The 15,504-nt window shown below is 39.7% G+C and overlaps 3 protein-coding genes across 10 annotated transcripts in view; 1 reads left to right on the forward strand and 2 right to left on the reverse strand.

The window, feature by feature from the left end:
• Positions 1–1,687, reverse strand: part of Mettl14 (methyltransferase like 14) — a 30,724-nt gene extending 29,037 nt beyond the window's left edge. Inside the window, exon 1 of the mRNA XM_043419896.1 lies at positions 1,568–1,687. Coding sequence (XP_043275831.1) covers positions 1,568–1,687 — 120 coding nt within the window. The remainder of the gene's footprint in view (positions 1–1,567) is intronic.
• A 309-nt stretch (positions 1,688–1,996) lies between these two features.
• On the reverse strand, positions 1,997–5,545 carry Pex2 (peroxin 2). 5 transcript variants are annotated; one of them, XM_043419909.1, is made up of 3 exons: positions 4,501–4,659; positions 3,190–3,924; positions 1,997–2,617 (listed from the first exon to the last, which is right to left on the reverse strand). In XM_043419909.1, exons 2-3 carry the CDS (start codon positions 3,912–3,914, stop codon positions 2,614–2,616), a joined length of 729 nt encoding a protein of 242 aa, XP_043275844.1. In that variant the 5' UTR covers positions 3,915–3,924; positions 4,501–4,659; the 3' UTR covers positions 1,997–2,613. The 5 variants fall into 5 exon arrangements, with proteins under 5 accessions (XP_043275844.1, XP_043275839.1, XP_043275843.1 ...); XM_043419904.1 differs by lacking the exon at positions 1,997–2,617 and adding an exon at positions 5,371–5,545 and having other exon boundaries at positions 2,749–3,924; XM_043419908.1 differs by lacking the exon at positions 1,997–2,617 and adding an exon at positions 4,230–4,277 and having other exon boundaries at positions 2,749–3,924.
• A 64-nt stretch (positions 5,546–5,609) lies between these two features.
• The window catches only part of bsk (mitogen-activated protein kinase dJNK), a 107,296-nt gene continuing 97,401 nt past the window's right edge, over positions 5,610–15,504 (forward strand). For all 4 annotated transcript variants that reach the window (XM_043419898.1, XM_043419899.1, XM_043419903.1 and 1 more), the window contains exon 1: positions 5,610–6,158. The gene's annotated coding sequence lies outside the window, so the exon portion shown is untranslated. The remainder of the gene's footprint in view (positions 6,159–15,504) is intronic.

The following is a 15,504-nucleotide window of genomic DNA, read 5'->3' on the forward strand; positions in this document are numbered from 1 at the left end:
TTACTGCTGATTAAATTGTTGACTAAGCTTGTGAAGTTTTAAAGCCGTATGTAAATTATTTAGATGCCCTCTGTTGATAAATTGAATCTGTTGATTTGAGTAAAGAATAACTGAATTATTTATGCACACGAAAAACTCACATATTGAGATGTATATGTATATGCGAGAGAGAGAGAGAGAGAGAGAATTTTGGAAAGTGTAATTCGTGTGACAGTCCGAAATCTTGTTCCGTCGAACAATTTTTTTGTTTCACTCGTCAATGAAAAACTCTAATTGTCAAGAATTTCCCCATAGAAATGTAAGCGCACATTTATATCGATAGAGAAACTGTGGATGCGTGACAATGTGAATAATTCATTTGGTGAAATACGTACGTCAGTCGAGCAGAGTATTCGCGCATGAAAATGATAAATTTATCGACGCAGCACACAAGTTTTCATACGTGAATCGCGAATGCCACGTACGAGATTAAAAAACCACGAGACACGAACTTCGGTGATTATTGAATTAGTACACATTGACACACGCACAGAAACCTGAGTACGAAAATGCCACGAATGCTCGTATTACTATGGGGACTCGGCCACGAGACAGCGCAGTATGTGCTTCGAGTCTGATTATTCATATGCCGATAATATAACGTGATTAGGAAAAAAAATCGAATTGAAAAATAATATGGAAGGAAAGGAAAAAATCGACTGCTCGAAACAAGGGGTCAAGAAAATGTACACACACACACCCACGTGGTCTAAGAGAATCTAATGTATATGGAAAAAGGAGACTTGAACGTCGCTTGCCCCACCCACTCTCAATGTTCCTATGTAATCGTAACGTTTAGAAGCGATAAGTGCTCTTTCTTAGGATCGAATATCATAAGTGTATGCGATTTAGTGTATTTAAAGTCCACACGAGCGTAAGACGTGGTGAATTTAGGAAAAACAATCATCATCAAATTCGTTATTATTATTTTCAAATAAAAACCTCGAGAAACGAACAAAAACGATTGCAGAGGGAGAGACACAAACACACTAATAAATACGAAATTAACAAACATGGAGAAAATCCAATTGGAATTCCGAGTTATCGATCAACCGAACCTCCTCATCCTGACCGAAGTGAAACAAATCGAGCGAATAACGTGACACAGCAACGTCTTTCTCAATTATTGCAACAGGGAGCAAAGTGTGAAGATCGTACACCGTTATTTCTTATTGTATTTACAAAACTGAGAGAAAAAATGTACATCACACATCTTATGCCATGTGGCAGAATACTTCGATAGCATTACTTTATGTTAAGAGTATGGATCGCGGTCACCTAACCTCACTTGGAATTTTCGATATCGAAATTCTTTGACACGGTGCGACTGGTCAGCCCACGCGCAGGGCGATGGCGAAAATGGGCTGATATTTTTATTATTTTGATGGGGCGAACGGCGTAGAAAAATATCACTTTCAAAATTTGTAGCTATCTCTCCCGCACTCACGATATATCGACTGATCCATGCTCTTAATATCAATCTTTATTATTGTAAGCTTTCAGAAAGATTTTCGAGTTTCCTACTCACGCAGGTGAAATGTCTTTGGCGAAGTCTGGTCAGGCGGTGTTTATTTTTTGAGTTTTCGTCACGTCGTTGAAAAGTCCATGCTGTTTGTCCGTTGTGTTGCGTTCCATCACGCATGCTCATGCCCTCTATAGGGAGCGTGGACGAAGCTTGGACGCTGCGAAGTGACCGATCTCTAGATTACAACAAAACCGTATTCGACGGTTTCAATGTTTTTTTTGAATAGATTTACGAAACAAAATGATTTTGTTTGTATTTTCACCGAGTGCGATCGATCCTATTGGGGTTCCATCGAAAAAAGGAAGAAAAAGGAAAAAGGGGCCATAGAGACAGCTCGTTATTACGTTCGAGATGACGCTTCACTCACGCGTCGATTCAACTTCGAGAAGATCGACCACACTCTTCAAATATGATTTTGAATAAGAAATGCAATGGCGAGGAAATTTTGATTTATTTGTGCTGTCGTGTATTGTTATTGTGGGTATTTAGGGATAAATTGACTAGCAATGCGCAAAACGATGATGATAATGATGATGGAATGTGATAATTATTAGGGACGTGCTTGCCCAGAAACGGTGCATGAGCAAAAAGAAACAATTATTATATAGATAAATATTACGATGAAATATGTCGAGGGGAAAATTTGTCTTTCTATAACTTACAGTGCAGCATATTTCTGTTTGAAATGTTCTGAAAATTTTGATAAGTAACGAAACTGCACGATTAATCATTATTAAGAGGCCAAATATCCAATTGTGAATTCGTATGTTTTGTGTTTAAGTTTGAGGTTATAAGTCTGGGGTTTGTGCCTAACGGTTTAAATGTTTGAAGCATGAAGAATAAACGAGAATACATTTTCGTAGTAAAATACTTTTGCTCTTTTCTTCACGACCCTACCTCAGTCATTTATCCAAAATTTTACGATGTAATTATGCAAAAATCTAGGATCGAGGATGAGTTTCTTGATATATCCTGGTCTCCGATCAAGGAAGCCTGTCATTTCAATATTTTTGCTGACACTTGCGGTGGAATGAGTAATTGCAGTTTCATTATCTGAAAATTTAAAGATAGTAGAAAGTGACTGTATAGTTGTGTATCAATATTTTCATTCAATTTTTAATGTTTTATATAAAAAAAAGATTATGGCTTGTTAGAAGAAAATCCATACAAAAATACACTTGCAGTTGATTTTTTGGAAAAATTTTTTGTCATCATTTATTGCTGAAATATAAATGAACCGATGCACTTACACTGTTAATACTAATAAACCATACCCATAAATATATTACATTAATTTTTGTTCCCTGAGAATCGCTAGAAGCAATTTTTTGTATGCTTCTCTTTGGCATACGAGATTTCCTTCGTGACAGAAATATTCAATCGTATGACTGTAATTTTTCACTCCACTTTGGCTTTGAGCCGATAGAGTATTTTAGAGATTCATGAATCAATCCTCTAGCTCTTTATCGACGAGGTCCAATGCATTGACTTTATTTGTTGGGACATAAACACGAACATTTTCAGAATGTAGTTCAGTGCTGCATCTTAGACACTGGAATGTATCAGTTGCAGCAAAATGTGCTTTGATACAGTAGTAACAATAAAGATGTTCGCACTCTGCGTACCTTGGTAAAATTGGATTTTCATGGCAGTAAGTGCACAGAGTATGAGTGTCCATATGCGGATGTAAATTTTCGACACTGTCACGAGCGTTTCTACGATTTTTCGTCCAGAAACGTAAAATTGTTTGTTTAACACTATGAAAGTTGATCATGGGCAATCCCATGCTGAACAATTCCATGAGACCGTGCCACAAAAGTTCTCTCGTCATGTATGAGTAGCCAATTTGTCTGGGTTTGTGTTTGTGTGAATTTTCACTCGACACGCCCAAAAGTCTTTCAACGATGCTGGGCTGTTTCCCTCGATGAAGGAATACCAGCAAATTGAAGAAGCTCAACAAGTGAAAAATATTTGCTATCATTTCGACCCACTTTCGTAGTCGTTCTTCGCTCGCCGAAGTTGTCGCCCTTCTTCGATCCACCAGCTTGTCTCTCAGATAAACCGGAACAACAGTGAAAATGAGAAATAATACAGCTTTTTGCCGGTTCAGCTTAGCATAATTCAGGTCTAAAAGACGCTGACCAAATGTTGACTTTCCACTACCCAAGGAAAAACACCATATTACAAACTTCAAAAACGCATCTATTTCTGGCTGCCATGCTTCCACTTTTTCTTCAGGACAAAATTTTGTTATTGCGTGTGTTTGTAACTTCAGGACCTTGTATATCTCTTCGTCCAATTGGGCAGCGTCTATTTGGTTTATCCGTGACACGTAGCCTTGTTCCGTCATTTTCTGAAATCTGGTAGAGAACTTCCATCAGTATAATTAGAGTTTTTCTTTGGAGGATGATTAGGAGGAAGCTACTTTGTTGTATGATCGTTTGTAAAATATCATGTGAATAAGGCTCAAAGAGTGACTATGGCTTTGGATAACACAAATTATTATTCTGCTCATTGTGTTAAAATTTCTAAGCAACTGAGAAGTTCGAGGTTAAAAATTTATATTACGAATAAAATTTTAGAAGCAGAGCAAAAATAGTATATGACAACTACCTGCTGGGCCTTTATATAATAAACTGATGTTGTTCAGATTAATCGAAATTACATTTGTAAAAATCTCAGCTACACAAAATTTGATGACGTTTGTCTGATCCTGTTTTTCGAGAAAAAGGTAGGAATTTTAGTCTGCAGTCCAAACTCCAGTTCCGCATCAAATCTTGCGAGTTTTACATTTCGTTCCGCAATTATTTAGTCATATATTAAAATTCAAACTTATTCAGTTCCGGTCGATACTGTAATTATGAGAAGCAGGCGCGGAAAGTTAGGTTAGAAATAGATCTTACTGGTTATTATTGCGTTACTAAAAATAGTATTACCCGAGGAATTAAATACATTGAAGGCTTGATGTTTTGCAAAATGAAAATTGGAACTTTAAACGACGACGATTCGGTTAAACTATATTTGTGTTTTTAGAATTTTACTCCGTTTTTTGTCGTACTGACATGTTTGTGCCATCTTGGCGTTCCAACCGGCAACTAAAAAATTTCAGTGAGTATCATTGGCGTCAGTTAGCTTCGTGTATACCAAAAAAAAATTTCTTATAATTGCTATTCACTACTTTATTTTTCGTGAAATAATAATTGCAGAAAATCTTATTTTGAAGAATTTTAATTGAGTTACAAACTGTTATGAAGATTCGACAACAGAATCGAATAATTCATGGACAAAAATCGACCCGAAAAAATGTGTTTGCGAATAATGGTTTATTCCATTCGTTCAATCTAATATAAAAGTGATGAAGAAATGTCAGAAATTATCGAGTCCGCATGTCGAATCTGATAAGAGTGTTTATTCAATGAGATCAAAAAAATCCGTCTATACTAAAAATACATATCGCGTCAATTTTTCGATATTAATTTATATAATTGTTTGGACAATTGATATCACTTGAGAAGATCCACAATTCACTTATCAATTCCTTGAAAATCGACGAAACACTCAATTTACAAAAGTCAGATATCATTCTTTGCAATGAACTGAGGTAGTTCGAAAATATTTTGAATTTGTCGGCAAAAAAAACATCAACAAATGAAATTTCTATTCCGTGAGTTTTTTCGATTGTTGATTTGATTTTCCGAAATTTTGAAAAAGTTGGAAATAGAGCGAATGGAGTTTTTTATTATCCGACAGAAAATATTGTGGAGAATGATAAGCATTATTTGTATTTTGGTATAAAATATATAGACTTTAAGAAATTGCAGCAGGTGTTAAAAAGTAATGGGTCGCGGAGGTATGATATATATAAGCAAAAATAAATAAATAGTCGTCGAGCCGTCGAGCAAGCAAGATGTGGCGAAAAGAGGGGTCCGTCTTTGCACGAAACAACGTTGCCGGCTTCAGTCGTCATCGAGCCACGGTCGCGCGCGTAGCATCGCGAGAACGCGACTGTTCCGCAATCCACAATTTACGTGTCGTCGCGAGTGTGATAGACGTCAGAGAGAAAGAGAGGGAGCGAGAGAAGAAGACATTACTAAAGTGTCGATAGAACGTTCCCGAAGGATAAATGAAAATAATTTCCAAAAGCAATAGATTTTGAGTTATCGCGAGTGTTATAATAGCTTAAATACGTGTACGTATATACAAGCTGTAAATATATAAGCAGGTCGGAGCGCGCACGATCGGAGAATCGCGCGCACCGCAAGGAGTGGGAGAGAGACAGCGCTGCCGGGATCCATGTTGCTCGACGGGGCGAATGACGTCATCAAATGTTGGTGCAAGTGGATTCTCGTACGGTGTGTCCCCTCGATGTTTCCGATAATGTTTTCGTGATAAAGTTTGACGTTCGAACGGTGATAAAAAAACTTGAGTGAAAATTTTTTTAGTTCCTTTTCTTTAAACCTTTCCCGGAGAATCGTGATTTTACTTGTTTTCATCGTCAATTTGGTGCTTCGTGTTGCCGCAAAGCGGTGTCGAAAAAGAATACGAAAGTAAATCGGGTTTTGACGTGGAGCTAAAAGCGTGTGCGATCTGACGTGTGAGTACGAATTTACATTATGTCGTTGAATTTTTTTTTTTCTACATCGGCGCCTGCGGTGCTATTTTTCCACAATCTTGATACACACCGAAGCGACGGTGTGACAGAATAACCTACAAATTTTCGCGGTTCTGTATCTTCTAATCGTATCTCCTTCATTTTCTCGTTGATTATTGATTCGAACCACGGGTTTTCATGGAATTGGGCTATTTTTTTTTATCGAGTCATCGCAATAAATACTTTTCATTTATATGCGTACATATATCCACATATGATATATGTATATATCAGTAAAGCTATATATACGTGATCGGCTTATACAGATAACAGGAACGTTTCGAATAACCTACAAACAACGGTGGCTGACGACAGAAACGACGAACTACGTTTTCGCGATGTTTTTTTTGCTTTTCTTTTCACTGTTGTGGAAAATTTGTTTTTTCCACTCGATAAACATTATGTGCAAAAACGAAATTGGCGTTTTTTTCCCTCGATGGAACGTAAATACGATCGAACGAGTCGGTAAAATGGATGGGATAAATAAATCGAGGATCGAGAAAATGGAACTGAGTGAAATTGCAATGTGCTCGCGCGTGTGACACGATTTGAAGGAGTTTTTTTTTTTTTTTTTTATTTTAATTTTTACGAAGCGCGATCAATTTCGATTAATTTTATAAAACGCTTATACTCCGAGTCCTCGTTATTATAGTTACGTTGTGATAAAGCACTCGCGTGTGGCAACTCAACAAAAAAGCGAATCGATTTCAGAACTCTTCTTTTGACATTATTTTTTTATTCGTGCTCCACGGAGGCACATGCCATTATTATATATTGTGGAAACAATTATTTTGATCGCTTTTCTCATTATTTACATGTCGCTGTTGTTCCTACGTTATCAAGAAAATAGTCAATTGTGTCGAGTGACGTTCGCGAATAGCACGTTTGATAGAAAATCACGATTATTTTTTGACATTGAGAACTCATCACTTCAGTGTAAAATTTTCATATATACGGGGCATCGCATCGAAGCTATTCAATTCCATTTTTTCTACGAAGAAATAAAGTTTCTGCAAGGAAAATGTTTTTCATAAATTTTATAGCGCGATTCGGATATTTATTTGTCTGCCATGTTAATTGATGTTTTTCATTGGATCGAATGAAAATATTAAGCCAAGCTGAATTTTATTATAATTCAAATCGCATCGGAAGAAAATAGCATCAACTGACTTTATTTTTCGTATCACACGAGGTTCGCTACGAATTTCTGAAATCACGAGGGATTTATGTTCGCAAATAAAATCGAAGTTTTCATTTTAAATGAGTTTTTTTGAAAATCTCCATTTTGTAAAGTAACTTTCAAAGTTTCGATTCCAAATGAATTTTTAGACAACCTTTTTCGTGCAAAGTACGCTCGGAAATTTTTCCCGATGTGAATGTACTTTTTGACGATTTTATAAAAAAAAATGAAAAAAAAAACAAAAAAAATGTGAAAATGGTTAAAAGTGACGAGTTTTCATGAAATTCTTCGCACGTGGATTCAGGTCCGTGGTAAATTCCGCGAGAAAACATAAAATTACGCAATTCTCTTTCGCTCGAGTCTCGTTCATGTTTTTCCAGCCGAATAATGGGAAAGTTGAAATGGTCCAAGCTTAATATAATCAGGAGAAGGACCAAGAGAATTCGCATTTTTTCGTAATTGCATCGAAAGCGATCCGTGAGGCGCGAGAACGTTTAACCTGACCCTAAACTCGCGTTTAGAAGAAAAGATTTCAAGGGGACAAAAGAAAGGAGGAACGAAAATAAAAAATAAAAAAAAATAAAAAAACGAAGGAGGAATTCTCGAAGAAAACAAGGAATACACGGAAGAGTGAAACAATTGGATTTACATTATCGACGCAAATATCGTCCAGGCTCGCGTACACGAGTCGATGTCGTGAGCAGGGCGAAACTCACCCTCCCTTTGCTACCGACCTCAATTTACGAGTCGCTCCGTTCACGTGGAAGACTCGTCAACTTATTCCCTCCCTAACATCTATCACCCCCCCCCCCCCCCCCTCCTCGCCCTCGCCGCCTCCCCACTCTCTCCTACCTTCTCACTTTGAGCTTCGAGCACTCCGCTTTCCATTCGGCCTTTCGCTTATGTGTATGACAAAACGTTCCACTTATTTGCCCACGGAACCGAACTATTTTCACTAATTGCCAGCTCAATTGCAATCCTATTTTTCAAACTCGATCGAACAAAAGTTTTTTGTTTTTCTTCAATCGGATCTCATCATTTGGGAACGAATTTCACCGAGAACTTTCCGGGGATCGCCCTCTCCCGGCTCTTCTCAAATAAGGGTTAACCCTTAGTGTGCACGCCTTCACAGCAGCGAGGCATTTCGTGCACATGGGGTCACTTTGAGCCCAGGTGATTTTTGACATGGAATATCTCGGTAACTATGCGCTTTTCGGAACAAAAGGTTCAGTCACTTTTTGCAGTGAATTGGTCCAACTTTGAGGCTGCAACGTCGGATTTTCAAAAAAAATTTTTTTCATTGTTCAAAAACGTGCTCAAAGTTGATAGTGCGCGTAAAAAGCACTTTTTCGGTTAAATCTCTCGTAGAAAATTAAATTTTGAGTTTTGAAAAAAATCCTTACAGAGTTTTACAGACAAGGGTCCATGCTTTAAGGGAAAAATAGTCCACTTTGCAACCGTTACAAAAAATGTATTTATTTTGGAGTATGAAGTTGGCTATGCTCCCTACTTTTAGAGAGGGGATAACGATTTCTTAATATTGGGGGGTTTATGAGATGCTTATCTGTAAATGCTATTCATGTGAGAAAAATGTTTTGGGGTCAAGCTGACCCCAGATGCACACCAAGGGTTAAACGTCATTTTCCTCTTTCGTTGTTTTTTTTTGTGTTTTCAGTATTTTAAATGAACTGTCGAATCGATCTGCGCTTCGGATGTCGATTTGGAAAGGAGAAAAACTTTTTTTTTAGTGAGGAGAGAGTGGAAGTCGGTGAGAGTTCGCGCAAGATTTTTGGTCCAGTGAATTTACGTCGAATTGTCAAATCCTGTAATTCGATTTAAATTAATTGATGAATTAATTCAATTTCACTATTTTTTACACAGATATCGTGAGAAAATCACATTTTTGGTTTCCGCGGGTGTGAAATTTTGTACAAACGTCACAAAGCGATCGATTAATTAGCGATTGGGAATTGAGAGGTCTCGGAATCACGCGCGTTCGATACCAATGACCCGTCTCCGCACTAGTTGGAGTCAGCTATCGCCAAATTTGTCTCCTCCACGGATAAATGGAAATGCAAAGCTCGCGCAGGCTGTCAAACTGGGGAAAAGTGTCTTCTGACCGAAATTCGTTTTCCTTCTCCCAACCAAAATGTCCAATCCGATACCAAACAACAAAATGGTTTTCAGACGAGCACAAGTGATTAGGCAATTCTGACACAAGTTATTACCTGGAGGAACGAAATCCGAACTTTTCATCAATCTCATAATTGCATTTTAACCAAAATTTTATCGAAAAGAAAAAAGACTTTTTTGGTCTCGATGACGTTTCGGACACTCGGTGTATAAAGTAGTGGAGCGAAATTGAAAGACCTCTTTCCACTCTTCGTTTTCCGCGCATATGTGTTTTGGTTTTGCTTCGATATTACTCCGGTCCGAGTCACGTTGTTAATGCGTCGATAAAGCAATGTTTACAGGACGTCACTGATCCTCGTTGCATGCACTTTATCATTGTTGTAATGACGAATTGATCCGTCTGTTTGCCGGTTAACGATAAGTTACAAGTGAATAATACAATATTGATTATTAATCGTTCGGCTCTCCTAAATCACCAATTTATGCGTAAGTTTAATGCGATGTTGACCAAACTTTAGGGGGCGCTCGAGTCGTTGGGAAAAAATCTGCCTCGACGGCGAACGATCAAATTTTGTTTGCCTTTCATTTCCGGTGTTCAGAGCCTAATTGACGAGCAATGTAACGATTGAAACAACAACGGGAGTCGCGATATCGAATTAAAACAGAGATTTCGAAGCGTTTCTCTTTCTCTATTTCGCTCTCCTCTCGAAAGGATCGTACACCCAAAAATGAGTGTTCGAATCTACCAGAAAATTTGTTGGTTTTTTTCTAGAACGCTGTATTCCAATGAAATGGCTAGTGATTTCTGAGTTCGCTGATCCCAGTACTCCCGCGACGGAACCTCCCGCTTCGACCGCTGCGTGGCGCAGAGCGTCGAGGCTTTTCTCACATACGAATCGCGCTCTGGACGCTGATAAATTGCCGGAAGCAGTTCTAGTTTTTTTATCGATTACGGGCAGCGTCTGAGGGAGTGGGGCGTTTGTGACGATTTTAAAACTTTAATAATAATTCAACAAATGATTAAAACGATATTTAAAGATCATTAAGGGGGTGGATTCAGTCGGTATGTGTCGCAACCGTGAGTGCGAGAGAGAGAGCTAGCTGTAAATTTCGAAATCGAAATTCTTAAGAGTTTGGCCGATTAAAAAAGGGCTCTGTCAGTCGATTTTTGCCATCGTCCTGCGTGGGCTGACGGAGCCTTTTTTAAATCGGTCAAATCCTGTCAAAGAATTTCGGTTTCGAAAATTCCAAGTGAGCATAGTTCGTTGGAATGTTTTCGGTACGAAAAATGGGTTAAAAACCGTTTCTCGATAAACAGAAAAATGTGTGAATATTCAAAAATCGGATGAAATTTATTCCTCGAGGTTGAAGTGCCATCTCAGACTGGGGACGAGAAAAAAGCGTATTCGATTGAACTAGATTCCATTTGAGTAAACTAGGTTCAAATCCTCGATGGGTTCTTGAGCCACAAGACCAATAAAATAAAAGTTTGAAAGGAGTGAGCAAGTTGTGATTTTTGTGTGTTTAAAAATAAGCATATTTTCAGCATCTTTTTGTATAGGTAGGAGGGCTTAGAGTATTCTTTGTTTTTTGTAGTCTCCCTCTGTTTCTCTTTCGGTCGTCGTCGTCGTCGTCGTCGTCGTCTCGCGAAAAAGTTGGTCTCGACCCTCCGTCGGGTCGTGAGAGTCGCTCGTGCTTAGGACCAAGAGCGTGTGGGGCGGAGGCGAAGTCAAGTTTCCTTCCTCGCAGCAGGTTATACATACACTGGAGGGTTGTGCGTCTATCTCTCGGTTAGGGGAGAAGCGAAGGTGGTGGCGGAGGTGAGTGTGGCCGGTGGTGGTGGCGCGAGGCGTGGCGGGAGTATTGATCGTAGAGGTCGAGACGGCGATTTCTCCGTCAGTGCGACGCGCACACGCGCCACCGGCGTCGACGGTGGTCGACGTACTACTCGCACGACCACTATCCCCGCCGTCGTCGCCCCGACGTCGTTGTACACGTTGCCAGCATATTTTTCGACTCTCCTTACTTCCGCTTTCCTTCAAAATTACGTCCTCGAAATATGAGGATTGCAAAAGTATGCCAGTCGATGATATTCTCAGAGAGGGAAAGACTTGTGGAGAAAGATCCAAGGCTGAGTGGAAAATGAGCTCGGAAAGTGCGCTCGGAAGAGCGATGAATGAGAGAACGATAAACAGAGGGAATGGGAGATAATTATTGAAGAGGAGACAACTGGAAATTGAGATCGAGGAAAAGGGGGAAAGTCGGTTCAAACTGCTTTGGATTCAAACGAAGCCGATTTTTTTTCGTTTAAATGAAATTTCAAAAACAATAACAGAATTCAGTTTAGTATATTCGTTATTAAGGTACCAGTGGTTACGATCATTCGATCGTAGCACCGCCACCATCAAGTGGCTGGCACGTCTGCTTTGAGGTTCTTCTCTCTCTCTCTCTTTTTTTTTTTTTTTTTTTTTTTTTCATTAAGTTTGCACAGGATGGTAGTTGGAAGGCGAAACAGGGAAGACATTCGGGAAGAAATGGTTGAATGAGTTTTATACCGAGTCGCTGTAACAGAGTCGGGGAAAAATGATGATTTGAAAAGCAGGAAGGATGCGGAAAGGCTTAAGGTAGATCACGAGGATCTTATTTTATGGGTATATCTAAATTGGGTCGACTTTTACTTCCTAGTTGAAATTGTAAATACATTTTTTCAACTTATCTTTTGGCGAATGAAATAACGAGCCGTTAATTAATCGTGGATTGATCACTGACTTAATCCGAAATTTCATTCGTCCCTGGCTAAAATACAATAGTTTTTATGTTAAAAATCGCATTAGAAAGCACAAAGGGAAAACACGAAGGAAAATGGATCGAGAAAAAAGGGTCAATGAAAAGACAGAAGGCTGTGACGGGAATGGCCCAAGCCAAGAAGAAAGAATGCCGAAATAAGCAAATGTGAGGTTATACGAGTGCTCGTTACCAATTTCGTTCAATCTTCGACGTAATTTATCTTTATTACTTGTAAGACAATCGTCTAGAATTTTTTCCCAGACCTTCATTATACACCTCATTGTTATTGTGTAATTTTTCATAAATTTCGTAAGAAGCGTTCGTTTCGTAATATGAAAAGATGAACGATTTTTTACGCACAGTCTCTAGAATCCTGTGTACTTTTCTTCACATTTATAAACACGTTTATCCAAGTAACCGATGAGACGAATACTTTAAAATTTGACACGTGTCGCAGTCGACTACCCATTCAAACTCTGTGCAAATTTCAAGATTTTCTTAATAAAATCGTTTCGTGCATGAACTACCTTAAGAGTGGTTTGGTAGAAGGGAAAAACGCAAGGATCGGATGGCGGAAAGTTGCAAGTGGAAAGCAGCTGGTCGATGCGGAAATGGAAGAAATGTATTTTTCTTCGGGCTCGAGCTCGGGCTTTAATTTTGTAATGCGCATGTATTTACGTGCGTGCGCGTGTACGTGTAAGCTCGGGAAGCATCGGAGCTTGCTCGTCCGGTGGGTAAACTCGTCGTGGTTCGCCAGCCACGACAACGTCGTCGACGTCGACAAGGGGGTTCACATCCCCCGAAGATTCGCTACCATTGGGCTTGTCGTTGCCAATTATCCGGGTAATTGCTTCGAGCAGCTTCACCGGGTCTCCCTCTCTTTCGTTCGTTTCTCCTGTACTATCTTCCCATCTTCTCTCCGTCGCTCTCTCATCTCTTTTTTTCCTCACTACGATCCTACCGTTTTTCCTCGCCGGCCCACCTCGCTTCTTCCCCCTGAAACTGTGTTTTTTCGCCTTTTCATTTATCCGCTCTTCCTCATTTTCGTCCACGCCGTCAAGTCGCATACGCCCGAGCGTGGATAACGAACGGATCCTCCCGCCATGCTTTTTCCTCTCGAAGTAACTGCTACGCACATCATTCTCGTAATGAAATTACGTCCGAGTAATCATGGACTTTATTCCTGATCGCGGCGGCGTTCACGCGCATGCACTGACGCGGTGAATACGAACATGAGCACTATTCTTGCAAGGTTTCCTTTTTAATCCGAGTCCCCTCTCGGAGCTTGCTCATCGCTACAGTTGCGTTGAACAAGTTCCAAAAAGTTGAACGCAATTACGAGGAACGTAAAGCGGCAATCGAGCCGCGACAAAATTCCGAAAAACCTTGTTTCCTCCTCACCAAATTATGCGCGAACGAACAACTTGGAGGGTCAGAGACTCTGGTCGTTTTGTTCCAACGCACGTTCACGCGTCACAGAGCCCCTTCGTTGCTTCATTGCGAATAATAATCGTCATTATATCGTTGAAAACTAAAGTTGGAAGCTCAAGAAACGCGCAGGAGCGGAGCAAAGCTGGGAGGTACTTTGGTTATCGACTACGGAGAGAGTACTAAGCCGGTCCAAGGGTTAATTGCATCGTCTTGAGATTAGACGCAGCTCTTATAAACCTCGACTCCGTCATGCCTCATCCACATCCTCGCTTTCCACCTCCTTCGTCATTGTCTATATCGGTCACGAAACGCCTACAGGTAATAGGTATTAGATGGGATAGGTGTTTAATGGCTGTGTAACAGTCTCCCATTATACAACGATCTGTGTGCGTGTAGAATAGATTCACGTTCGTCCCATTAGAGCACGCGTCTCGCTCCGTATCCGAATGCATCCGAATTAGCATGTCTTCTGTACCGGCTGCCTCACAAGTGGAAACGATGAGCCTCAATTTCATCGATTGGATCCTTTCTATTCATCCGTTGGGATGCCATCACTTTTATTTTTATCAACATTCAAGAGAGTTTCGTTGCTCATCACGCAGCATCATTGAATCAGCCAAAACCACGCGGAGAATACGAGGCCGAAAATTGTGGAGGAAAGTACTAGGAATATGTAGTATCTTTTTCTCCAAAAGCACAGTAAAAAATCTTTTCAGTCACTTCAAATGTTTGTTTGTTAAGCATGCTGACAGGGAAAAATTTGTGATTTACAATAAATTTTCACTCGTCGGTAAGTGGCAGTCCGACACGATGAATAACATTCGAGAACAAAACGAAATATCATTCTCACGTGCACGAATTTTTGCTATCCACATAAAGCTGTTTAGAATCGAGGGGGCGAAAAATAGGAAAATAGAAAAAAAAACTACGCCGTTTGTAATCGGTGGGTAAATAGTTTGAAAATTCTTGAAAATCAATATCACGATAGAAAACGAATGCATTTTATCCGTTCAATATTAAACATATTTGCAAAATTAGCTAATTGAACAAGGAAGAAAAACGAATTTCTTGGCATCGAAGCACCATAATTTTGGCACTAATCGAATCGATCATCGAGATTCTCTCGTTACGATAATTCAATAGTAATAAATATCAAATTAGCTCATCCTACGAGCTCATGGCTTCCTGGAATCCGCTCTCACGAAGCCAATAATCGGCGAATTGCAACGCTACAAGAACGCTCTGGGAACTTTGTACTCGGTCTGCTCGTCAGATGTCGCATTTCGTTATTGTACGAAATTTTTTTGTCATGATTCGCAGAGATGGAAATTCCGCAGCCTGTCGACAAGGGTTGTACCTTAATTCGGTCCATTTGACATTCCGCTTTTGCTATTCCACTGATTGGGTACACCTGTTCGTTAAATTCTCAATTATGTATATATATCCACTTTAATTAGCGATAAGGTCTATCGAGTTCTGGCTATGAGCGAATTTGATATCGCTAACGTAATTCCAATACCCATCACACAGAGTCGCGGGCGCATACCACCGTTCCGAGAGAATTGCTGCAATGTTCGCCAACAGCCCGCTCTGCACGATCCTTTATAATATGCAGTTGGTTTATTAGTCATTAAGGCATCGCGCGCGCGAGTCTTTGGTTGAGCAATCGCAGATATAATCGCACCGCGGCGTTCTTATTACGATTACGAGAGAAATCCGCAATTACGGTTATCTTGCCAACGAGAATTCTCGCGATCT

Source organism: Venturia canescens, chromosome 5, assembly GCF_019457755.1.
Source record: "Venturia canescens isolate UGA chromosome 5, ASM1945775v1, whole genome shotgun sequence".
NCBI lineage: Eukaryota > Metazoa > Arthropoda > Insecta > Hymenoptera > Ichneumonidae > Venturia > Venturia canescens.

Bases quoted from the DNA above. Each gene is read 5' to 3' on its own strand.
- Pex2 (XM_043419904.1), bottom strand. From the start codon at position 3,914: ATGACGGAACAAGGCTACGTGTCACGGATAAACCAAATAGACGCTGCC.